Below are 27,736 nucleotides of genomic sequence, written 5' to 3' on the forward strand. Positions count from 1 at the left end.
GCAAATATGATTATGGTTATTCATATTTTTTAAAAAAGATTATGGGTTTTCATATTAATTCATAATAATATAATAAATTATTAGATTAGTATTATTATTAATAAAATTAATTATATATGTCAATTATAAATTTAATTTAAATATATTTATAAAAATTAAGTAAATTAACCAATATCAACAAAGAAGAAAAAAAAAAATAAAAAGTAAGAGAGAGAGAAAAGTCATTGGAAATTGAGAAAACTCTATCTATTTGGGTAGTTATGAAAACCTCCATGGATGGGAATATGAAATGCTTTAGAATAAGATATTCAAATGCCTTAGAATAAGATATTCTCTTTCTCAAAGTTAAAAACTTGTACCAAACTGAGAGGCCCCAAGTAACAAAAGTATATGAGAGAAGAAGGAAGACCAAGGAGAGGCTAGGTAATGAGATAGACAAAATGTAATAAAATAAATAAATGTGGGCCCTAGGAATATTGTTAGTTATGAGAGGAAGGAGGGGTCCACAAGTGAGTGAAGAGAGTATTTGTTAGGCCATTGAGGCTATGGGAGGGTAGGAAATGATTTTGTGTGTAACAATCTCTGTTATGAGATTGAGAGGAAAGGAAGGGAGCTCTCAAATTCTCCCTTACTGTCAATAAAATAAGGGTAATTTGGCCCAAGCTTATCAACTTGGTATCAGAGCAGTTGCTTGAGTATGGTGGGAAAAATGGAAAGTCGAATGATAGCAATGTAAGACAAACAAGCCAAAATGGAAGAGAAGATGAATCTACAATCGAAGGAAGTTAAGGGATGGATGGACAATATGTCTGCACAGATGGCCCTGATCCTGTCTCAACTGGAGGCGATGAACAACCATGAAAAACACTGGTCGTCGTCCGAGAAGACAGTGTCGAAAAAAGGGAAACAAGTCGCTGAAGGGTCCTCGACACGAGTAGAAAGCCGAGAGAGTAAGGAAGGGATCCACACACCTGGTAACAAAGAGGTACCATTATTTGATATGAGGCTGAGGAAGTTGGAGGTGCTGATCTTCAAGGGGGAACACGATGAGAACCCCAATGGCTGGCTACACAGGGTGGAACGCTACTTCGTGGTAAATCGGCTCTTAGAGAAAGATAAGTTGGACGCAACCGTATTGTGCTTGGAGGGTGAAGCCTTAGACTGGTATCAGTGGGAAGACGACTGGTCTTCGGTGGGGAGCTGGTCGCATTTTCGGGAGTTGTTTTTAACGCAATTTCGATCGAAAAGTGAAGTTTATCGGTACGTGAGGGTGATGAGGTTGCAGCAAGAGACGACTGTGAGGGAATATCGGCGGAAGTTCAAGCGTTACTCCGCTATCTTGAAAGAGTTGGGTGATAAAGCCCTAGAGAGTAAATTTGTATGTGGGCTTAAAAAGGAGATCCAAAGCGAAATGCTAAAATTAAAGCCCGAGGGCCTCAAAGCAAAAATACAAATGGCCCAATTAATTGAAGAGGATCAGTTGCTTCAACAAAGTTGGGAAAGGGAGTCGGGGCGAATAATAACTCGATTACGAAAGGCGGGTCGAGTGCTAGCAGGCCGGGTAGTCATGGGTCCAGCAGCCTGAGTAGTCGATCGATCACGTTCAGCCCGAGTCAAGGGAGTTCAATGGGTTTTTCGACGACGATCACCCCCCAGGCAGAAATGGGAGCGAAGGGGAACGCCAGCAGTGCTTATCGACGACTGTTGAATGCAAAAATGAAGGAAAAAAGAGACAAAAGGCTATGTTTCCGATGTGACAAGAAGTTTAGCTTTGGCCATCGTTATAAGAAGAAAGAGCTGCAGTTTATGTTTGTGTAGGAAGGGGAAGATTTGGCTGAAGAAGGTGAAGAGCCCGACATAGTGAAGTACAAACCCGCGAAAGCACATGGAGAGAACACCAAGGAAATCGCGAACCTGTCGTTAAACTCATTGGTTGGGTTAAGCTCACCTAAAACAATCAAAGTTCAGGGAGTTATTGGGGGCCGAGAGGTGATTGTCTTGATAAATGGGGGCGCGACTCACAACTTCATTACCACAGAGTTGGTCGTCGAGTTACAGCTATCGGTCTCACCATCGGAGGGATACGATGTAGTGTTGGGCTCAGGAGGATCAGTTCAAGCAACTGGAATTTGTAAAGGTGTGTTCATAACTATCTCCAATTTTTCTATAATACAAGATTTCCTTCCTTACATTTGGGCAACTCGGATGTCATCTTGGGAATGGTTTGGTTGGAAACATTGGGGCAAATTACATTTGAGTAAAAACTGTCAACGATGGAATTCACCGTTAGGGATTGGTTGGTCCAGCTACAAGGTGGCTAAGGCCTAGTGAAATCACAAATATCACTGAAATCAATGGTGAAGGCGGTGAGGGGAGGAGACCAAGGGGTTTTAATTGAGTTGAATGCATTAGATATGAACCGAAACACTAACTTGGGAGATGAAGGCCAGTTACTTGAGGGACAACCAGCCATGCCAGACGAAATTAAGGAGTTGCTTCGTGATTTTGAGGCGATTTTTCAAACTCCGGCATAACTTCCATCAGCTCGAGTCCATGATCATGCCATCGAGTTACAACCGAGAGTTGAGCCAATAATGTGAGACCATACCGCTATCCTCAGTTTCAGAAAGATGAGATCGAAAAGATGGTAAAAGAGATGTTGATGGCAGGGATAATTCAACCCAGTCGAAGTGCATTCTCAAGCCCTATGTTATTAGTCAAAAGAAAGATGGGAGTTGGCGTTTCTGTGTAAATTATCGGGCTCTGAATAACGTCACGGTTCCAGATAAGTATCCTATCCCTATTGTTGATGAACTACTAGATGAGTTGTTTGGCGTTATAATTTTTTCAAAAATTGATTTGAAATCAGGATACCATCAGATTTGGGTCGAACCACGTGATGTCCATAAAACAGCGTTTAGAACGCACAAGGCCATTATGAGTTTTTAGTGATGCCCTTCGGTCTAAGAAACATTCCATCTACGTTCCAGGAAATCATGAACGATATTCTGAAGCCATATCTTCGCCGCTTTGCTTTGGTCTTCTTTGATGACATCCTGGTTTATAGCAAATCCATGGCAGAGCATGTTATCCATTTATCAACAATACTGGAAACTCTAGTCCAAAACTAGTTGGTGGAAAACTTGAAGAAGTGTCATTTCGGAGTTACTAGCATTGAGTATTTGAGCCACATTATCTCAGAGAAAGGGGTCTTAGCAGATCCAACCAAATTGGAGGCAATGAACACATGGCCCACACCTCGGAATATGAAGGAGCTACAAGGATTTCTTGGCCTCACCGGTTACTATAGAAAATTCGTGGCCAACTACGGTGCTATTGCATTACCATTGACTTAGTTGTTGAAAAAGGGGAACTTTAGTTGGAGTGATGAAACAGAAAAAGCCTTCCAACGCCTCAAGTCTGCTATGAGGTCTGTGCCAGTTTGGGGTTACCTAACTTCGATGAGCCTTTCGTTGTGGAAACAGATGCTTCGGGAGTGAGATTGGGGGTTGTTCTCATGAAAAACAAACAACCATTGGCATATTTTAGCCAAGCGTTACCCCCTACCTACCACTTCAAAGTGGTATATGAAAGAGAACTAATGGCCATGGTGTTTGCAATTCAGAAATGGAGACCCTATCTATTAGGAAGGCACTTCATTGTCTCAAGTTTCTGCTAGAACAAAGAGTGATTGCAGAGGAATACCAACGATGGATCGCCGCATGGGGTACGAATTTAGTGTTGAATATAAACGAGGAACAGAGAATTCAGCAGCAGATGCACTTTCACGATTGCCTACCACATGTGAACTCGACCTACTCAGTGTAGTGAAAGGGTTGAACACTGCCTTATTTGTTGAACAAGTATGCAATGATAGTGAGTTGAATGTGATCTAGCAGGCCTTGTTGGATGGATAGCCGGCACCAGTGGGATATAGCCTACAGAGGGAACTCTTGTACTATAAGGGGCGAATTGCAATACCAACCACTTCCCCCACAATCCCTCTTCTACTATAGGAGTTTCATAACAGCCCGATGGGAGGTCATCAAAGGAGCCTGAAGACGTACCAAAGATTATCCAAGGAAGTGTATTGGAAAGGTATGATGCAGAAAGTGCAGCAGTTCGTGGCTAAATGTGGGGTGTGTCAACAAGCAAAATACTTAACATTATCCCCCACGAGCCTTCTACAAGCCTTGCCTATTCTAGACCAGGTGTGGGTGGACATCTCTATGGATTTTATCGAATGACTACCAAAGTCCGAGAGATTTGATACTATTATGGTTGTTGTGGACCGTTTGTCTAAGTATGCCCATTTCATCACTCTTAAACACCCATTTTCTACTCATTCGGTGGCTAGGGTTTTTGTCAAAGAAATTGTTCACCTACATGGCTACCCACGTAGTATCATTTCTGACCGTGACAAAATTTTTACCAGCTTTTTTTGGGAAGAGCTCTTTCGCATGTTAGGAACTCAATTTTGTCGAAGTACAGCCTATCATCCATAGACAGATGGGCAAACGGAAGTGGTGAACAAAGGAAAAAAAACATACTTAAGGTGCTTTACAATGAGCAATACCAAACAGTGGGCAAAATGGGTTCCATGGGCAAAATTCTGCTTTAATACGTCCTTTCATACAGCTACCCAAGTTACCCTTTTTGAAATACTCTACGGCTGCCCCCCTCCACCAGTGCTCGGATACGTACACAACACTAGCTAAGTCAACAAGGTTAATGTTCAGCTAAAGGACCGAGACACCATGCTAGCAAGACTCAAGGAGTCCCTGCTCAAAGCACAACAAGGAATGATGAAGACAACCAATGCCAAAAGGCACAATGTCGAGTTCAGTGTTGGGGATTGGGTGTATCTCAAACTCAAACCATATAGACAATCGTCCTTATCGAAACACAAACACCCTAAGCTCGAACCAAGGTTTGTGGGGCTATTCCAAGTAACCGATTGCATAAGTAAGACGACGTACCACATCGCTTTACCACCTGAGACCGGCATCCACCCTGTTTTCATATATCTGTCTTGTGCAAAGCCACTGGCAGCAACCTGCCAGAGTACCCATTCCTTTGACATTGGCTGCTGACTTATCCTTCATTACCTAACCAGTTGAATTGTTGAGATTATGCACGTCTCCAACTAATGACCAGCAATTGGAAGTCCTGATTCGTTGGGAGAACGGTGACGCGGTCGTTGCAACATGGGAGCTTCCGAGCATCATTAATGACCAATTCCCTGATTTTCACCTTGAGGACAAGGTGGCTCGTTGGGGGGTGAGTAATGATAGGCCCCAAGTAACAAAAGTATATAAGAGAAGAAGGAAGACCAAGGAGAGGCTAGGTAATGAGATAGACAAAATGTAATGAAATAAATAATTGTGGACCCTAGGAATATTGTTAGTTATGAAAGGAAGGAGGGGGTCCACAAGTGAGTAAGGAGAGTATTTGTTAGGCCATTAAGGCCATGGAAGGGTAGGAAATGATTTTGTGTGTAACAATCTCTGTTATGGGATTGAGAAGAGAGGAAGGAAGCTCTCGAATTCTCCCTTACTGTCAATAAAATAAGGGTAATTTGGCACATGCTTATCACAAACATGGTGATAGAATATCATTTCTCATTCTCATCTCTTATTCCCATGAATCAAACGAGCCATTAATAGTAATGAAGTCAACCATTTTAGTTTCATTGATTATGTTTATTATATAATTAATTTTAATCACTATGCTTTGACCTTAATTTTAATTTTTATAACTATTAAAAAAACCTTAGAGAGAAAAATACTTTTTATAGCTCTAGTTTTTATTTAAAAATTAATTTTAATACTTTTTTATTTCTTTTTAAATTAATTAATAAATATTAATAAAAGTATAGATTTAGTGAAAAATCGAGTTAAAAACGTAAATATTGGTCATGAATTTGGTTTATCTTCCATCTATTGTTACAAAATATCTCGTCGGTTGTGGGAACCGGATTTGCTCCTAGAAAGATTTTAAGTGTTAAACAATAGGTTGAACATTTGGGTGCCAATGAGGCTCAGATTTCGTCAAAACTACCCAACGCCAAGACTTGAAAGTATAACAAGAGAACGAGACCACATGTTCAAATATCCCACCTATGAATGTTGTTGAACTCAAACAAAATAACATGATTGACATTACGATACAATAACATAATTGTTAAAATACAACCTATAAACATCATAGAACTTATCATACATAGTTCAATTACATGTGGAGAGAGGCTTAATTAAACATGACTAGAGAAAATTGCAGATTGGAAGCTTTCTCTTTGGCTTCTTGGATTTTGGAGGTTGAAGAACCACCTTGATTGCAGCATCAAAGACAGCCTTTACATTCTACATTTCAAAAAAGTTCATTTAGCAGTGACTATTGATTCTGAAGGTGATAGGAATCGTATTAGGGTGTTAAAGGGATACTAAGGGTGTATTATCAATCAGGGGATTTTGTTATGAAATTTGGTTACAAATAGAGAGAAGGAGAATAGGGAAGATGCACAACATTTTGTGACTGATTTAGAGCTTGGAGAGATTTCAAGATCGGAAGGATCTAAATACTCTAGATTAAATGGTTTATCTTGTAATTGATTACCATTTATATCTCAATATATTTGGATTCCATCATACTGTTATCTTTTATCTTTGGCTTCAAAAGAGGAGAACAAAAGGCCACAAGTTAGAGAAAGGGATTAACAAAACCCTTCGAATTCAGTTAAAGCTTGTCAGTTGTCCTATTGAGCTCATCCATGCTATGCACGATAAAAGTTTATAGCTTAAATCTTTTTTTATTTTTGAATTGTTCGAAAACCAATAGATTATCTAAAAACCAAAATGGCCAAGAATTTTTTTTATTTCATACTTTAGAAAATCGAACTAGCCAATAAGTAGTTCAATCAGCCAAACTGGTTTGTTTAGTTTTGTAGACTTCTTCAATTTTGACTTACAACCTTAGGGTTAGTTCTCGATTTTTGCAGATTTTTGCATTTTGTAACAATAGGAGGCCCATTTCACATTTGCTCTAAAACGGGTTTTCCAAGATTAGAGTTTAGTTATCTTTTGCTTCCAATATATTAAGAAGTGATCAGGTTTTGAGACCTACAGTTTATCCCCTTTAGCTTCTAGTATATCAAGAGGTGATCAGGTTTTGAGAATTGTAGTTTATCCTTTTGCTTCTAATAATTAAGAGGTAATAATCACCAACCTGTTGTGTCTTTGAACTGCACTCGATGTATGCTACTGCTCCAATAAGCTTCTTTAGTTCCTCACCCTGAAAAAAAGATATTTTGTACACTTCATTTCCATAAGAACTTAGAGAGGGAATAGTATGAATAGCAGAGAGAATGCAATATACATTATGACAGCCCAGAGTGAAAACCAACACTGTAAACTGTAACTTCAAATTAGGAATAGGAGAAGTGAAAATGAGATTCAAAAGGAAAGTGAAATAGCGCCAAGTATTGACCTGTTTCGTTGATATTGTACATGCCCCAGGATAGTCCAAGAGGAATTGTTCGTCGTCTCTCAGATCTGCCATCCCAAGTAACAGCATATGACTTTCAATCAGAACAAAACCACAAATTCAAAGAACAGATTTGTGGGGTGGGGGCGAATAGGAGCAGCAAGAATTATCTTCCCCTATAAATTACAGAACAATGAGAGATACACATTTTAGAGACACGAACAGGCATCGATTTAAATAGTACAAATATATCTATATCATGTGGAGATTCTAATTTAATGTTTGGACTTGTATCTAGAAGATCGATAATCAAGACGTTGATCTTTGATTACATGACAATGAAACACACATTTTTATCTGATGGTGTCCCTGAAAATTTGAAGAAAAAAAATTCCATTTGTGGATGTGTGTCCTTACACTAGCCCACAAAAAACAACCATCAGGAAAATTATGAGAATTTTACTTAAGAGTGAAGGAACTGATAATTCAGGTAATGAAATTAAAGTTAAAGAAGAAAGGCACCTAGTTTGGTCCCTACAAGAATAATGGGCAATGATGGGGCATAATGCCTTAACTCTGGGATCCACTGCTCCAAAAGAAAAGGACATCAAGAAGAATCTAAATAGTGAACCAAAATAATAAACATTCCAAAAATTGTGCATGAAGCGAACTTACTTTCTTTGATACATTTTCAAAACTGGCCCGACTTATAAGTGAAAAGGCAAGAAGGAAAACATCAGCTCCTCTGTAACTCAAAGGTCTTAGCCTGCTATAATCTTCTTGACCTGTAATGTGATGCTTTTAACATTCATACACCACTTTAAAATGAAAATTAGTGGGAATATCTTTTCATTGAAGATTGGAGTACCCATTTTAAAATGGAATTTGAAGTTATAGTAGTCTATCTAGCTTACAAACGTTCATAATGATATTTCTGGAAGATACTGTGCGATCAAGTGCCTAAAGAACAGGGACACTTGTTCTTTATTTTTCCACTCGAGTTTCAATTATACCAATAAAATAAGGAGGAAAAAGACAATCTAAACTAGTGTTGTAATTGAAAAAGAAACAAGTGAAAAAGAATATGAAACAATCCGTGAGTAGCTTATGAACTGGACGGATTTGAAGAACACATTCTGAGAAGAACAACTTTGTAATATGGTTTAATTTTAAAGTGCATCTAAACTTCCTCTATGTACTTGATAAAACTTGTTCAGATATTCATATACTATAGCTATTGACGACACATAAATTTTTTTTCCACGACATATTATAGTATGTTGGTTGAACTACTGGTATAATCCTTTTTTCTTATGAGAAACTACTAGTATAATCCTATAGTGATTATAATTTCGTTTAGCTTCAATTAGATCTTATGATCTTAAAGGCTTCCTTTGTCTTGTAATTTGGTCAAATATCCTAAAACGTCACTCAAGTAGAGGCAATTAGCTTTAAGCTTACACAATGAAATTATAGAAATACCAGAAAAGAAAATCCATCAACAGTTTAATACAAAACTGGATAAATGAAGCATGATTATCGGAAACAGAGGAAAAGGAAATCACCAGCAGTGTCCCAGAGACCCAAATTCACAGACCGCCCATTAACCAAAACATTGGCACTGAAATTATCAAAAACAGTAGGAACATAATCCTGCCAAAGCAAAACATTAACACATCATCACAACAAAAGTACACTATAAATTCCAAGAAAACAATCGAAACAAGACGAGTTCATTTCATACCGTCGGAAAAGTGTTGCTAGTGTAAGAGATGAGAAGACAAGTCTTCCCAACGGCGCCATCTCCAACCGTCACGCACTTAATGAACTTCGTGGCCGCCGTCGGAGTAGTGGCGGCGCCGCCGGCCATAGACGAATGTGTTTTGGGCGGATTTTGAAGAAAGTACAGGTGATGTGGATTAAAACCCTAGAATCCGTTGTTTTTGTTCAAATTATGGGGGATTGGAAGAGGAATTTGAGAAAAATGAGAGGAACAGAGGAAGGAAAAAGTGGGAAGAAGGTTTGAAAAAGGCTAATGCAAAGAAAAAGATGCATTGATTGGTGAAATTGGGTTGAAATTGAGGTGTGAGGGAAGGGAAAAGGGGAAACAAAAGGCACCCCACAGAGAGAAAAATGAATCAAAGAGCATCAATTCTGGAAGAAATTGAATCGAGAGATTTTTGGAGAGTGGTTTTTCTTTTCTTTTGTTCCAGGACTCATGCAGATACGCGCTACTACAACGAGCACAGGCACGGTCCCTATGAAAAATACTTCGTCTCGTTGGGTTGAGTTGGTATTCTTTACGGATTCAATATTTGATAACCAATTTTTAATATTGTTGGGTTAAGTTAGTTATTTTACCATTCATCTCAAGTCTTCCTAATTATCTCTCCCTCTAATATTTTTAATAGTTTCACCTCTCGGTTTTTGTTGGCGATTAGATGACCACCTTTGGATGGCCAACTCCGAGTTTCGACAACCATCTCCAATGACACTCACAACTAATTCCGACAACCACCTTGATACAAAACAACTCTAATATCCACATTCGTACGACCAACTTCGACGAAGAACTCCGAGCTCTACGAACTACCTTCGACGACAACTCTAGCGACTAACTCCAACGACTACTTTCGCACAAGCAACTTCAGCGACATACTCCGACTACCACATTCGTGTGTCCAACTTCGACGACCACTGATAAAAATAAAACAATGGGTTTAATTATCCACCATTTTATCACTCTCACTCTCACCCATTTTCCCACGCGTTTTCATTACTTTTCAAACTCCCTCAATTACTTTGTCATTTCTCTCTCATACGTCTCCTCACATTTACTCCCATTTTCTCATCTTCTTCCTTCTTTCGCATTCTGCTTCATCTTTCTCATTTTCTCTCTTCTTTCTCTATCGGGCTCATATGAGTTTTATTTTCCCTTTTCTTTCTCAAATTCTCCTCTCTTTTTTTATTTTCTTTCTAAGGTTGTTCTTTTAGATTCAATTCTTCTTCTATTTCATTTTTTTCTAAAAAATATTACATACGACGTTCTATTATTGTTTCACTAAACAAAAGTTCAACGATATTATTTAAACAACTTATCCCTTGATGTTTTCAAATATTACATAATTCTAATGAAATAGTAGAATTTAACATTATGGCTCAATTTTTTTTTCAAGATAGTTTGTACACTGATGCAACATAATAGTAGAAAAAATAGACATCAATATTTCTAAAATCATTTCACCGATTTTAGAAAAAGGTAAATCCATATTCCACAAATTGATTTAAAAAGACTATAATAGTTAGTCTTGTGATTTAAATTGTAAGATTTTGGTTTTTTTAAGATTAACATTTAAGTGTCACCCCTTCTATCTAAAACAATGCCAATAATTTCGTTTAATGGTACTACCGATTTTAGAAAAAGGTAAATCCATATTCCACAAATTGATTTAAAAAGACTATAATAGTTAGTCTTGTGATTTAAATTGTAAGATTTTGGTTTTTCTAAGATTAACATTTAAGTGTCACCCCTTCTATCTAAAACAATGCCAATAATTTCGTTTAATGGTACTAGTTCTTTCATTTATTTTTTTTTTTAACTTTTACGTTAATTAATGATTAAGTTGGGTTTTTGAATGAAATAATCACATCTATTTGAGTGTTTAAAAAATTGAATTCAAAATTTTTTGTTATGCATATGAATACTTTGTAGAGAATTTGTTATGTTCTAAGAATGGAAAGGAATTAGATTTTTTTTTTTTTTTTATATTAGAAAAGTTTGGAAAATATATGTATACTTGAAAATTAAAATCAACAATAACAAAAAAAAAAAAAAAACAAAACAAAACAAAAGACAAAACAATTTCATTTACAAAAATAGCACCAGATATCTTAACTCAACTCTGCCCCCAAACACAAACAATAATTATCAACTCAACTCTACACAGCAAATACAGACAATGTAATTCTCTAGATAATTTAACTCTCCAGATAATAATTATCAACTCAACTCTGCCTCATTAATGCATCTAGGGATGGCAAAATTCTCTACGTGGTCAAACCGAGGATTAGACGGGGATGGAGAGGGGATCCCCACCTCTTCCTGACTCTGAACACCGCCTCCGCTCCGATTTTTTTTTATTTTAATATGTGTAAATGATAACTTGTAGAAATACAAGTTATTGCGACTCAAAAGTTGGAATAATTAGGGTCTTTAATGATAAAATCTCATCATTTTTAGAGAAAACGCATGGGATTACTCGAACACTATTAAACTCATGCAAAAGAATGTTTATTGCTAAAATACTGCGGCGCTAACGCATGATATTGCAGGATTTCAATAAATATTCTAAGTGTCCCAGACAATGTCAAACGCATGGGCTTGTGTCGGAGGGATTCAACGTAAGGAAGATTCATTGATTCAGGCTACTTGTGTCAAATCACCACTTGCAAGCATGGGCATCTGCAGCTGGCGGCGTCTAAAAAACATCTGAGTGTCAGGCAGCTAACCAGGGTATGGAATTTAATACTGTCCCATCATCAAGTTGGAGAAGACCGACGCTTATAAATAGAAGAAATCCCACCAGATAAAAAAATCTTTAGCTCATTGTATAATTCTAAACTTTTGAGACTTCAGAGCTGTGTTGTGGTGACGAGAAGAACATAAGAGGGAAGAGAACCACCACCACCGCCGATCAAGGAGCAGAGAAAGCTGAGCTCGAGAGAGAACTTTCTTCCATTTCTTCTACAAGTGGTTGTACACGAATTAGAATTAAGCCAAAGAGGACAAGAGATTATACTTTGCAGCTTGACTCCTTTCATTTCATCTTACTTATCGTTTTCGTCATCTCATTTGATTGAGTATTGGTTTTGTAAAGACAATCAGTTTCTTTATAAATTCACATATTTGATCTATCTCACTTCGCCATTGTTTATTTCTTGTTTTATGTTAGATGCATCTATAACTTCATGCAAAATCCAATTCTAAACACTTAAGCCAACTAAATCACTTGGTAAAAGCATCTTTAGCTTAAATTATTCAAGAGAATAAGTAAGCCAGCATTAAGTTAGAAACGCTAAGTACATCTAGAGATAAACGCACTGGTGTTTTATTACATCCTGTGACTAACGCATACATCCTAGAGATAAGGTGTTTATAAAACCCGAACTCTAATTACTTCAAGTAAGAGTAAGTAATGTGATGTCTTCTAATGAGCTAAATGAAGCCATGTCTTAGGAAGGGTAGAAGATGAAAGCAAGAAGAAATAGGCTCTTGGGTAGCTAAGTGTAAAAGTAGGACAAAACTCAGTTAGGCTAAGGAAGGTCATGCTTGATGATGGAATACATAATAAGCATATGAATGAGACTATGTCATCTAATGAGGTATGGTGCTGAAGTAATATTGTGAATGCAGTTAGCAAAAGGAAATTTGCTAAATCCTAGCCCTTCATCACCGATAGTGAGCCAGGTGGCACAAGGAGGGCTCATGCTGGATTTTGGGTGGTAATATAAGCAAGAAGGTCGAGTTCATTGGGTTAGTTTGGACAAACTACTTAGGCTATTTGTAGTGGCATTCGAAAGTTCTATATGTCTATTTTTTGTGGCTGGGCTGCTGGAAGGAAAACTCACCGAAATAAGGCCGGAGAGGCAAAATAAAGACAAAGGGTTCATTTCTCGGGTGAATCTAGGCCATCAGTGAAGAATTGAAGCTTCAGGACGAATTACGAAGCATTTTGAGCTAAAAATTTGAAGAAATATTGTTAACTCAGTTATAAACAAGCTTGTAGAATTAAAATTTTTAAGATGAGGCCTGGAAATTGAGTTATATAATTTTGAAGTTTGAACTGGAAATTTTTTAACAAGCAGGTAGCTGCTTGAATTGGGGCCAATGATGAAGTTTTGAATCTCCAGATTAAACGACGAGGAATTTTGAGCTAAAATTTTAAGGTAATGTTGCTAATCAATTCTAAACATGTTTGTAGAAGGAAGTTTCTTCAAAAGAGGGCTGGATTTTGAGTTATGAATATTTGAAGTTGTAACAGAGAAGTTGTACATAAGCAGATAGCTACTTGGGAAGAACAAGCAAACAGCTCATATGGAGAATGAGGATCTCGCTTATGAAGGAAATCTCATTAATTTTGTGCTGAGAATCTCGCTAATAAAGGAAATCTCTCTAATTTTGTGATGAGGATCTCACTCTAGAAAGGAATCTCGCTAGAAATTGGGCTGAATCTCACTGGTAAGGTTAATATCGCTAGGATGACAATTTGCCAGGAAAAGCTTGATCTCGCTCATGAGGATCTAGCTGATCTCGCTCATGAGGAGGATCTCGCTATAAAGCTGCCTTTGTTGATGAAAGTTCCTTTAGTAATGAACTATTTGAGGTATTTTGCTAAGAATTCTATGTAGTTAACCAGGAATTATGTCCTTTCAGGTCAAGAAGAGCTAGGAGAGGCGTATAACTCTTTAAGAGGCCAACGAGCTGTGAGTGACTATATGATGATTTAATGTTTTAATGATTTAGAAACTATGATTTCGTAGAAGATATTTCTCATGCTAAGTGTTCAAATGAAGTGCCAAGAAACCTATGTTTGAAGTTATTTCTCATGCTGAGTAAAGCATGTTTTCCACAAAAATTGACACGATTGAAATATGTGATCTTGTCCAAATACTTTCAGCATGTTTTAGTAACTCCACTTTCATGATGTTTACTAGTGTATGGGTTTTTCAAGTATGTTTTCCATGTCTAACGCATGCTAGTGGTTTTTACAAGCTGGTTCAATGTGTTTTAAGCCCACTTATTTCACAAAGTATGAAGCATGCATTAGGGTTAAAGCTAAGGTTGAATGAAGCTTGATGTACTATGTTTTAAATACCTAAGGTTGTCAAAGTACATGCGTTGGTATTCCTAAACAAAATGAAAAGGGATACTGAAGGTAAGAAAGGTATCCTAAAGAGTTTTCTATGATATATTTGAAAACTATTCTTTTAATGCTCTTCGAGAACTTGATAGCTTAAGTGAGCCGGATACTGAAAGTAAAGAAGGTATCTGAATAAATGTACCGAAGGTGTTGACGGTACATAGAAAACACCACGTGCACATTGGTAATACGACGTCGAGGGATTGAGCAAATGGGTTCTCCCCGACTAAGGTTGATGTTAAGGGTTAGATCTAGTAGTTCACTCTCAACTAAGGATAAAGGGAGGTCGAAGTATGGGTCTCTTAGTCTATATACCAACAAAGGGAGGCCGAAGTATGGGTCTCTTAGCCGGTAACAGACGTTGGGAGCTAGAGCGATGTATACTCATTCTCAACTAAGGAATAATGATGTTTAATGGTGGTTTTAAAGGTTTTGTGTACACGTTTTCTTGGTACATTTTAGTTCCAGTATTATGTTTTCGGGCTTTCAGTTTAAGCATGAGATTTACGTCTTTATTAAGTCACTCACTGGGCTTCTAACTCACGTTTTCAAATATTTTCCTTTTCAGGTAGCGGTCAGTTCCCAAAAGACTTTTCCGCTATTGCTCTGCCACTCAAAGAAATAAGTTGAAGTGTAATTGAAAACCTGTATTAGTTAGTACACATGTGTCTGTCTAGTGACTAGTATTCTAGATGGGGCTCACTAAGTTGTAATATTCATGTATGAACAATGTTGTGAAACCCTACAATATAAATGTGTTAAGTTCTGAGTTAATATGTTGGTATATTGATGATATGTATGTATTCAGGGTTTGAATAAAAGTTAACAGGTTTGTTAGGCAATAAGTGCCAGTAAAAGAGTTGGTAATTACTGCAGTCACCATTCCATCCAGGTTAAGAGGGTAATCTGGAGTGAGGTGTGACAAGTTGGTATCAGAGAAAAAGATTTTGGGAAGAGAGGAAGAAAAGTTTATATATAAGTCTGAGTCCTGAGTCTTTAGCATGTGTACTACTTAAGTAAGAGGAAAATATCAAGTAAAAGTGACAAGCAGAGCAGGCAGACAGACAACGAGAACCCTGCCCTACCTTTAGAAGTTCTGAGATTCGAGGGAATTCAAATGTTAGTGAACGGAGAGGTAAATACCCGGTAAATCAGGAAACGACTTCAAACGGGAAGTCGAGGATTCCGCAGACAGGAACAAATTCTCAATTAGTGGACAGAATATTTGACAAAAAGTGTCAAATCAATTCTGGCGGATTCGAAAAGGAAGTACGGTATTGAGAATGACCTAATAGGTATTGATAAAGGACAGAGAGCTACAAGTCAGCATAGGATAGGAAGGAAGAAGCCAAGACTTGTGATTAGTATGGATGATAGATCAAGGTTTTGGCATCCTACCGAGCCGGTAGTTGGTACGAGTAAGAAACCCTTATGCACGAATTGTGGTAAGCATCATCGAGGGATATGTTATAAAGGGAAAAACGTATGTCTCCAGTACGGACAGGCAGGACATTTTAAGAAGGAATGCCCAGCTAGGTCGAAGAGTTCAGATAGAACACGGTATGACTTTACAGACGATAGATAAGCCTAGTGGCTCAGAAGCCGAGGCAGGAATTCAAAAGAAGAAAAACGAGAAAGGAAGCAGGACGATCTCAACGGTAGGGTAGGTTTTTACGAAGTGTCCTACCAGGAGGCAGAGGAGTTACCTAATGTTGTGAATAGTAAAGTAACTTTATGTACCAGTACATTTATGAACTAGTTGCCTATGATGTTATCTGATATGTTGCAATGTTTGTAGGAAAGATTGTAGAGAGCATGTCCCTAAGTAGCTATTATTATGTTGTAGAGAGGTTGTAATAGTATAAGAGTTTCACAGGTTCTGAAGTAGTTGTTGATAAGTATAGTTATAAAGTGATTCCATTAGAATTCCTGAAATTGACGTCACTCTAGAGCATGGATTTTCTGAATAAATGTTATAACCGTATGAATTGTTTTAAGGATGGATAATGTTTGAGAGATTTGGTACGCAAGAGACAGTATTTGTAGGAAGCAAAGGAATACTTTCAGGAAGCCTAATATCAGCAGTGAAGACTAGGAAGCTGTTAAGTAAAAGATGGGAAGTTTATTTAGCCCGTGTGACGGTTTCATAGGACGAGAAGATGAAACCTGAGGATGTACCAGTTGTACAAGAGTTCCTGGACGTTTCCCCTGAAAAGTTATCAGATTTACAATCTGACAAGAAAATTGAGTTTACTATCGATTTAATTCCAGATACAACACCTATTTTTCAAATACCATAAAGGATAGTGCTAGAAGAACCCAAGGAATTGAAAGTTCAACTACAGGAATTAATAAATAAGGGTTACAACAGATCCAGTGTGTCACCTTGATGACATATTGGTGTATTCAAGCAGTAGGGAAAATCACGGGAATCATTTGAGGATAGTTTTGCAGACACTGCGAAAGAAGCAGTTGTATGCCACGTTCAGCAAATGTGATTTCTGGTTATACCAGGTTGTATTTCTTGGTCATATGGTTCCAGCAGCAGAAGTGAATGACTCTAGATGCTTTAAATGTTTTAAGTAAATTGCTAAAGCTTATGAATGTTTAGCAATATATGTTTACTGAAAGCTATTTATAACAACTGTTCTTAAATAGTTACCAAGCAACGCACCTCACATTAACGTTGTAGTTATGCTATGTTTTACAATGACCATGAGGATGTGTTAGTAAGAATGTTTTGGGCAACTAAGTCATTGAGAAATAAGAATATGCAAGTTGAGTATGAGTGGCTCAGTACTGAAGCTCAGTCTTAAAAATTGAATAGCTCGATACTGAAGTACATGGAGAAGGTATCTGAGTAGCTCGATACTGAGGTACATAGAGAAGGTATCTAAGTAGTAGTACCTAAGGTACGATGGTACTTGAATTAGAATTGTACAATTAAAGGAAAAGTTGTGATTGATAGTGTCGAAACACTCCATTCTAGTCATGAATTGATGTTGAGAGATTGAGTAAAGATTCTCTCTCAACTAAGAATGCAAGTTATGATTGTAGGAAGAGAGCAAGAGGAGTTCCTTCTCAGTTAAGTAGTAATGCAGTAAAGAATGATAAAGAGTGGGCAAAACGGCCACTCTATACTAATAGACTAAGGTATAGTCTAGCAAAAAAAGAAAAGTGCTAGGTGATGTTTGTTTTGTCAACAAGTGAAACCTAGAAGGCAAAAGTCGGCAAGATTACTCAATCCACTACCGGTACCTGAGTGGAAGTCGGAAGTCACGCAGGTAAACAGAGACTTTTCACTAGAAATAGAATGTATAGCAAGTTTGCTCAGAGGTTAGTGGCAAATGTGAAGTCTATTCTAGTGAAATCAGAGGAAAATGGTGTAATCTAGAGGAAGTCCTAGTCTAATTAATCCTAAGAGGAGGGAAAAGATGAGCAACAGTAAGCTCAAAATGTACCAGGGGTACATTGAGTATAAAAGTAAGGAACAAAATAGTCAGCATAAGACAAAAAGGAAAAGGTCCGATTTGCTGATGTTCCAGGTAATAGCTCGAAGTTTGAGTTGTAACTGAGCTAGGGACTAGTACAGTTAAGAAAACCTTATGTATACAGTATGGTAAGCCATAGTTTGGGAAATGTTATAGTATAAGAATGTCTTCTCCCAAGTATGGATAAAAAGGACATCCTAAGAAGAGTTCTCTCGGTCAGGTCGAGAAGTCTAGTTGACACAAATATTGATTTCACAACTAGCAAGTAATTCAAAAGTATGACAACTGGAAAAGAATGTTCCAATGGTATTGCTGGGAAATGGAAAAGGACCACCCTAGTAATAAATGAATATTATGACTCAGTGGAGAATGGAAGAGTCACCAGAGGGTGTGAGAAGTGAACTATAAGGACCAAGTTGTTCATATATATTAGTATTACTTAATATAAACAGAGTTAATACCAAAGTAGCTCAGCGGAAGCGTAGTAAAAAGGAGAAAAGAAGAAGGTTGTAAATTTACGATCAAAGAATGTTATGAAACTCTTTTACCTCTTTTGAAAAACAAGGTTGTAAAGGGGGTCTGACTTTGTATTTTTTTACCTCTTTTTGAAAAACAAGTTTTTTTGTACCCTTTGATGATGAAAATAATGTAAGCAGAGGAAATTTAGTTTTCCAATTACTCTTATGCTCCCCTTATTAAATTCTCACTTTTGAATTTCAATAACTAATCTACCAAATTAATTCACAAAATTTCTCCACCAAAATCAATTGTTTTACAATCCATAACAAAACAAAAAATATATTCACAAAAAATTCTCTTCACGAAATTGTGATTCACAAAAAGTTCTCTTCACCAAATTATCTCCAGAACGAAAGGTCTTTCGCCAAGTCTAAAACGTGTACTTCACGAAGTTGTGATTTTGTACACTCCGTAAGAAGGTATGTATTTCATTTTATATTCAATAGTTCGATAATTTCTTTCATATTAGAATTCATTTGCTTGTATGCTTGCTGGCTTGATTATTTTTTTCTCTAATGCCAAAAAGAAACATATTTGAAAGTTTAAAAAAAACATGAAAGAAAAAGGACAACAACTTTTTTTAAGATACCCGACTGGACTTCACCAGGTCTTCATCGGGTACAAAAGAATTGGTTGAAATTACCCAGTCGGGCTTCATTGGATCTTCACTGAGTACAAAAGAAAAGTTGAGATAAGTAAAATAAAAGACAGAAAAACTATTTTTTTAAGATACCCGGCCGGTCTTCACCTGGTAGAAAAGAAATTGGTTGAAATTATTCGATCGAGCTTCACCGGTTCTTCATTAGATACAAAAGAAATATGTTTGAAACTACTCAGACGGGCTTCATGGGATAAGAACCGGGTATGGGGGTATGAGGCGACCCAATCAAGTATGGGGGCATGGTCTGGGGCCCAGTAGAGGTAACTCTAGACCCAGTCGGGCATATATGAAGTATACTTTACTGTTTTTTGGCCCCGTGTTGTACCCGGCCGAGTGGACGACCGAGTAAAGTTGTTTTTTATTAGTTTTATTAGATTTATTTTACTTTTTCTTAACTACATTAATACATTTTTGTTATAAATTGTAGGAAAATGCCTCGCATTTGGATATGCTTCGATGGCATTTGGAATGAAAGAGAAAAAGATTACGATGGACGAAAGTTGAGGGGGTTTGATATTGAGGTTGGACGATGTATAATGAATTCCTAACCAAAGTTTATAAGATAAGTGGTATAAATTCAATTGAGTATAATATTGTTATAAGATGTATACTTCAATTGAGATCAAAAGGTTTTGCATATGTAATTCAAATTGATGCAGATCTACATGAAAGGAATCGATGAAGGTTCACAGCAGAAGGGGATCGTTCTCAACTTTAAAATTTTCACAGAAATCCAATTTTACAGAACAAAACATTATGCATTATACAAAAAACACAACATACTTTTAGAAGAGAAAGTGAAACTAGGGTTAAAAGAAACCCTTACCTTTGAAGAATAACATTCTTCATGAAAAATCCCTCGATCCAGATCACAAACTCTTCAATCTCAATCTCGATCTCCAAAATCCAAAATTCAAAGGGCCACCACACCAAGAGAACCTCTTATATTCTCTGTTAGGGTTTGAGAATAAGCTGAAGTGGTGGGCTCTACTAAAATTTTGGGAAGAGGAGGAGAGGATGGGGGGAGAAAAAGAACACTTTTTCTTCTCTGTATGTTCTTGAGATTTTTTAGTGAGATCTCTCTAACCCTCAGAAAGAAGAGGAAGAAGATGATGAATCGTTAAACTAAACCCCCTACTGCACGTCTGGTTGAGAGAGAATTAAGGGGAAGGAGTTGCAGCTCCCTCCCTTTAATTAAATTAAAATTAAAATTAATTTAATCTAATTAATAATTACATATATATAATAACTAACTTATTATATATACACACTTATATCAAATATAACACATAATCTATAGTTTTTATACTGTATCAAATACAATATTACCTATAGTCTTATTCTCTCTCGACAATACATGGTATTTAATATAAATCACATTTATACTAAATACAATTATATGAATCTCATCAATATAATTAATATTTGAATCATATTCAAATATTTAATTCTTCTCTACCATTTATGGTATTTAACCTAAATCGTATTTATATTAAATTTAATTATATGAAATTCGTTCATATAATTAGTATGTGAATCATATTCAAATATTTAATTCCTCTCAAAGTAACCTTTATATTATAATATATCAAATACATTATATTAATTATATCATATATAATTAATTTGAACAATTAATTTGAACAATTCAAATTAATCCAAAATTCAATAATTCCTATTGAGCTATAGAGGGGACCTTATTGACCTGTAGTTTAAAGCTCCAGTGGTACTTGGATAATTAATTAAGCTATTTAATTAAATTAACCGACATCCATTAATTGTTGGTTACTCCACTAAAGATCGACAGTTGCACTATTCGCACTATAGATATATTTCTGTGCCCATTGGATATAACCAGTCAATAGTGCGATGACCCTTCGCAAATTGCTTATAAGTACAACTGTGTCAAAATTACTATTTTGTCCTTGTAGTTACATTTAACTCTTTAAGTACTACTGATCTCTCTAATGAATAATAAGTCATAGTTCAACTATGACCAAATTCCTCTCGGGCTAATAGAGGGTGTGGCAACATTGTTCAAGCCCCGGAATCAGCCTTAAGGGAGCAATTTATCTACTTACCCCGACATTAAGAAATGAGTGAATTTCATCTTGTGTAGTTGTGTTCCCAGCTCTCCAATCAGACGAATCCCCAAATGGTAGGCATATTGAGTTGGCGATCTGGCCACTCTCACCCATGATCAAAGGACCACCTCCATGGACAGGAGTTCACAACTCATTTAGGATTCAAGTCATGTCATCTATGGTCATCCTGGTGAAATGTAGGTCTCTACTATTAACGACGTTATATGATGAGACTAGTCATTTCGTGGTCCGGTCTTATACAATGAGTCTTTACTCTTTGTATATGATATCTCCACTCACATGTCTTCATATGAATGATCAGGATCAGATTATTTATAGCACTTTACAACACTTGTAACATCTATAAAGTGGGTTGTATCCGTAGTATCACCAGGATAAGGTATCCAGCCTTATCTATCTACTACATACCATTTAAGTTAGCATTTAAACATGATCCACCCGTATGTCTCTACATACATGTTTAAATTATATCAAATAACTTAAGATCTTAGTTTATTCGATTGAGTAAATGATCATAAAATAACAATTATTTTATTAATAACAATGTGTTTATACAATGTTTACAAACTACGAGAATACAATAAAGATTTAAGACACCAATCTAAATACTACACACGTCCTCACATGGGAAGAGGTCTTAGTAATACTTCTTTACGTATCCATGCTTCCAAAATGTTCAAGTAATCAAGGGTTTCATCTAAACAATTCATATATCTGACGAGCTGAAGAAATCCCTTCAACGTCTAGACTAGTACATTGCAAGATGGAGTCGGATAGTCCATTTTCTCCCATATATTTTAACCCATCACTTACTTCGTCGCCATTGTTTGTGGGTGGAGGTGGAGGTAGTTCCAGTGGTGCAGGTGGTATAGGTGAAGGGCAAGATGGCTCCATAACATGATTCATAAATTGGATCTCTTCCTTAAATGGAACGAGTTGCAATGTGATTCTTACCGGCAAAAAATGCAATCGTGAATAAATAAACCAAGAAGCTCTAATCATGAATAAACGCTACTCAAAAAGCTTAAAACGGAACATACTGCATTTAACCCAAAGACTTCATCTCTAATTACTCCTTGTGGAGGAGAATGTGAGTCAACCATCTCAAAATGCGTGGTATGGCATTGTCGTTAATTTTGTTTGCAACACGACCGGATAAAGATGAAATAGTTTCATATGCCCATACCTATATGAAATGTAAGTGTATATTAGTGGTGTACTTAAAAAAATATTCATTAAAAAAATGAACTAAATTACCTAAAAAGCATGGGGAAACCCGTAAAGACTGTAGGTCTGTTGTTTTTCATCTGTTATTGCCTTTATACGCCTTTGCTTTATCTTTCAGTCCTTGTTTGAATCATCTAATTGTACTTACAAAAGTTTTTTTACTTCAGTCCTCATTACAAAATCTATTATAATCATCTATGATCGCTAAAATTTCAAAATCCACTTGTTTTTTTCCTCTCTTTACCCATCATAGAAACTCAATAAAATAAAACAATGCAATTTTCACTTCATCAACATTGTTTTGAACTCAATGGATGAAAAAATAGAGTCTAACTCATGTACCTTCATACCCTCATTATCATTTAAATACTTAACTCTTAAGTCTAATAAAAGAATTTTTATCGTTGGATTTTTCAGTCCTTTAATAAGATTAAAATCTATTTGCCTGAATGATACCTTATTCCCTAGAAGATTAAAACTAATGACATCTCTCCTAGGCTCCTCTATCTCTCAAAGAAAAATATAGTGAATCAGTGATCCATTTAAGATGATGTTTATGTCAAGGAGAAGGCCAAGACATGTTGTCTAAACATGGCTAATTGTGTCGAAGTTAGTTTCTTCTTTAAGTTTAGGGATGACTTTTCCTATATGGGAACAACATGAGAGGGTTGTAGGAAAATGATCATTAGGATGAATCTTCATTTCCAGTTCCATTATAACCTATATTTTTCATCAAATAGATAAATTAAAAGTCAATACGAGAAATCACATTGAGTCAGAATATCCACAAAAAAAAAAATCTAATGTAAGTTACTGTTGAAAAATAGTAATGTTCTGCCACCCTATCGTCCGACCCATCTGCTACTCGTTTTTGTCCTGGCTCGGGATTGGGTAAAAAAATAGTAAAGTCTCGCCACCCCATCGTCCGTCCCACCCCATCCTGCCCCCTTCCCCATCCCGATTCGCCTGCACCTCACTTGAAAGCTCCGCTTGATCAAGATCTCAAGTAGCCCGACTAGGCTTTATCAAATTATGAGGCCTCAATTTTAGAGTATCATAATTTAAAGGAAAACAAAAAAGTTTGTAATGTACAAATCAACTCATATACTATCTATAGACCTCAAAATCATTCTAAAATGCAACATTTTTTCACAACAAAAAAAAAAAACCCAAAAATTTATGAAACCCTATGAAAACAAAACCTATAAACTTGTTACCAAAACAAATTCAATTTTTTTTTTTTTAATCAAATGAGCTCAAACAAGATCAAAACTCAATATTATAACAAAATAAAGTATAAAGATACACAAAAGCATGAAATCAAGAACAATGTCAAGAAATCCAAAACCAAAACCCTCCTAAAATATGCAAAAATACTTACTTGATGAAGATGAACTCGAAGATGATGTTTGTGTTGATGAAGATGAACCAAAATGTTGAAGAAAAACTGAAAGAATGTGAGAAGTTTTTAAAGAAATTTGAATGATTGAATAAGAAAACAGTTATGGAGGGAGGGATTATTGGGTTTTGAAATTTTGAATCTTTTTCCTAAAAAAAGGTATAATGATCTTTTCCTACTTGTAGTAAATTTTGAAGGGTAAAAACTACATTCCTTTTAAAAGGGGTCCTTTTTTCCATAAGAAAACTTCCAATGGGTCATTTTTGTCAATTTTCCCTTCTCTTTTCCTTTCTCTCACATTCTTTTCTGGAAGGACGTGTAGTTTAATTCTTTTCTTTTTTCCTTTTTTAGGGGATGAAAAGAAGTGAAATCAAGGAAGTACATGGAAACTTATCATGGGGATTTTGTACGGATGGCCTCATTTGGGAGGCCCAAATGAAAAATGTGAGGAGTATATCAGCATGTAGCAGAAGCAACAAGGATCAATAAGCATTCTAATTCATTAACTTTGGTTGTAAATAAAGCATGCTCATACAATAATGAGAGGGTTTTAAGTAATACCTTTGAAGAACACCTTGAATCACGAATTCAGCTGCAAATCCTCTCCAAATTTGTGAACCACCTCAAGATCTTCCCTACTATTCTCTTGGAGCTTTAGATTGAATTGTGAGACTCAAAATAAGCTTGAATGAAGGGAATTTGGAGAATAAGCTCATTGATGCAACTTGAAGAACACTTCTTCAACCTTATAAGTTTTCAACAAAACTTCAGCAAGTTCATCAGCTATTGCATGCCCAATTTCCACTTTCATCTTCTCTATTTATTGCAGGACATTCATGCAAAGAAGAAGGTTGCATGAAGTGCAGCTCATGCTTGGAAGATTGAAACAAAATCAAGTGGTTTTTTGAGTGAGCTACTTGAAAGTGTTAATGGAAAAATCCAATTTTCCATATTGTGTTTTTCCAAACTTTTTCAATTTTCAAAGTGATTTCTAAAATCAATTTTGATTTCAAAAATTGAAATTATTATTAATTTTACAAAATTAATTTCATAAATTAATTTTCTAATAAAATTAATAGTAAATAATTAATTAAACAATGTAATTAATTATAATTAATTTAATATCAATTATTAAATTAATTTTACACAAATCCCACCTTCATGAATTTGATACTTAAATCATATTTTAATATTAATTAATTCTCCAATTTCGTTTAGTTTCAAAATTAAATGCATAATTATATCACATATAATTACTAATTCCCTAAATTCTAATTTGAACGTTTCAAATTAACTTATCACGCTACTCTAAAGCTAATCCATTTACGAGCTAGTAAGGGGACCTTGTGGTCCTACAGATCATGAGCTCCAACGATCCGAGATTAATTGGCTAAACTCTTTGCACCAAATTAACCCCCATTCGTTAACTAATGGGTCACTCCACTAAAACCCATAGTTGCAATCCCCTCACTGTAAATATATTATGTCCACTCAATATAACCATGTTAGTAAATTAACTCTTCACAGGTTATTCGTAATAACGGCTGGGTCAAATGTCTGTTTTACCCCTGAAATTACGTCTTGTTCCTTAAGTTCTTACTGATTCTCTAATGAACAATTGGTTTGTGATCTCATCACTAAACTAGATCCCTCTTAGTCCAGTGAGAGGGTGGGGCCCCTTGTTCAAGACCTGGATTCAGTACTTAAGAAAACAACCTTTCTCTTATCCCTAAATCGGGTAAGTGTGAATTTCGTCTTACACCCTATGTCCCCAGCTATCTACCCGGTCTTACCCCAGAAATTGGAGGCTTATTGAGTCGGCGCTGTTGAGCCAACTCTCACCTATGCAAATCTAAGGATAATCCCAAATAAATAGGAGTTCATAGTTAACTCAAGATTAAGATCGAGTTACCTAGGTCATCTAAGTGAAATAGTCAGTCTTATACAGTAAACAACGTTATAAAGTAAGAGTGACTTACTTTTTGGTCTGATCTTATACAAACTCATCGTATATGATGCCCTCACTCCTCATGTCAATACATGAACGAATCTAGATCACTTCATTTGTAGTATCTTTACAACAACTTGTAACATTTACAGAGTAGACCGCATCCAATAGTATTACCAAAATAAGATACCCAACCTTAATCATGTACTATAGACCGTTTTAGTTGTTTACTCGAACTTGATCAATACCTATGTCTCTACATAAAGTTCAAGTATTCATATAATAGCCATGGATCTTTGTTTATTGGATTTAGACTTTTACTTATGCAATTTATAGAATCAATAATAAGTTTATTGACTATAGAATATGTTTATCTTTTACAAAATGCAAGTTTTAGGATATAAAATTCAACAAAATGGTCACCTGTAGAAAAAGTAATGGAAGGTGGCCTTCTTCAATGTCATTCACATGTGATTTTATCGCTTCGCCCCTGAGATGTACCCACGTGCCTGCCACTACCAAGAAACTCGATTCTCGATGGCTCGTTACTCGATCCTCGATTATACGTCACACGATCCTCGATGCACAATCACTTTATGCCCGGATGCATGGTCCCTCGATAGATGTGCAATTGACACATGTATACTTGATCATAGCCACATCATACTCGATACTTGATTAATGTATACTCGATAATTTTGAACTTTTTGAATTCTTAACCCGTTTGAAGCCCATTATTTCACCACTTCAACTCGTTTCTAAGACTATACTCTCTCATCTTCTGATTTTATATCACTCGACGACTGCATCTCTACACTCTAAATGTTGGGAATGTCCTAAAACTCGCAGTTCGTAATATTTTAAACATATTTTATTTCAGAATAAAAGTATATTGAGACTTCATTCAATAAAAGTGTTATCGAAATTGCATTCTGTTTTAAAATCCGATAAACGAACCCATGACTATAATAAGAATACTTTAACTTTATGTAGAGACATAAAATAGGATCAAGTTATTGTTATAGTCTAAAAGATCTATAAGTATATGGATGAGATTGGGTACCTCATCCTAGGGACACTATGGAATAGACCACTTTATATACGGATACAAACGATGTGATTCCAAAATCGTGTGAAGAAATGGGAGTAGGGGCATCCTATGCAAAAGACGTTTGCATAAGACCAGACCATGAAATAGTCACTTTTCTAAATAACGACCGTTTACTGTTAAAACTGACTATTTCAATTCAATGACCTAGGACAACTCGATCTTAATCTTGAGCTAACTATGAGCTACTATTTATTCGGGATTATCCTTTGATCTGCATAAGTGGGAATAGTTCAACAGCACTACTCAATATGTCTCCCATTTTGGGAATAAAACCGGATAGATAACTGGGGACATAATCCTACAAGATGGAATTTAATTCTACCTAATTTAGGGTTAGCAAATAGGTTATTCTCTTAAGTACTGATTCCTGGTCTTTAACAAAAGGGCCCCACCCTCTCTGATAGAGGGGGACATGGTTTATTAGTTTGATTATTAACCAATTGTTCAATAGAGGATGGTGGTGACTTAAGGAGTAATATGTATTTACAGGGGTAAAACAGTAATTTTAATCTAGTTATAGATACGAACGACCTGTGAAGGATCGACTTATTGATCATGGTTAAATAAAATCGAAAGAAATATATCTTCAGTAAGGAGAGTGCAACTATCGAGCTATAGTGGTATGTCTCGGTAGTTAACGAATATTGATTAATTCAGATTAAAGAGTTTAACCAATTAATCTCAAAACATTGGAGCTCATGATTTGTAGGTCCATAAGGTCTCTCTACTAGCTCGTAAAAGGTTAAACCTTGGATTAGAATATTGAGTGAATTTAAAATGTTCAAGTTCAATTTAGGGTTTGGATAATTATAATCGATATAATTAACGTTTAAATTTGTTGAAATTAATCATAATTGAAGACTTCAGAATATT

The 27,736-nt window shown here is 36.1% G+C and overlaps 1 protein-coding gene across 1 annotated transcript; it reads right to left on the reverse strand.

Annotated features, from left to right (window-relative positions):
* Positions 1–6,131: 6,131 nt before the first annotated feature.
* LOC120070227 (rac-like GTP-binding protein RHO1) lies at positions 6,132–9,764 on the reverse strand. The gene is made up of 7 exons (XM_039022109.2): positions 9,227–9,764; positions 9,048–9,135; positions 8,158–8,267; positions 8,005–8,068; positions 7,486–7,550; positions 7,225–7,290; positions 6,132–6,362 (listed from the first exon to the last, which is right to left on the reverse strand). Exons 1-7 carry the CDS (start codon positions 9,350–9,352, stop codon positions 6,264–6,266), a joined length of 618 nt encoding a protein of 205 aa, XP_038878037.1. The 5' UTR covers positions 9,353–9,764; the 3' UTR covers positions 6,132–6,263.
* Between the last annotated feature and the right edge of the window lie 17,972 nt (positions 9,765–27,736).

The sequence above is a fragment of the Benincasa hispida genome, chromosome 1 (genome assembly GCF_027475165.1).
Source record: "Benincasa hispida cultivar pf3 chromosome 1, pf3_genome.v1.1, whole genome shotgun sequence".
Taxonomy (NCBI): domain Eukaryota; kingdom Viridiplantae; phylum Streptophyta; class Magnoliopsida; order Cucurbitales; family Cucurbitaceae; genus Benincasa; species Benincasa hispida.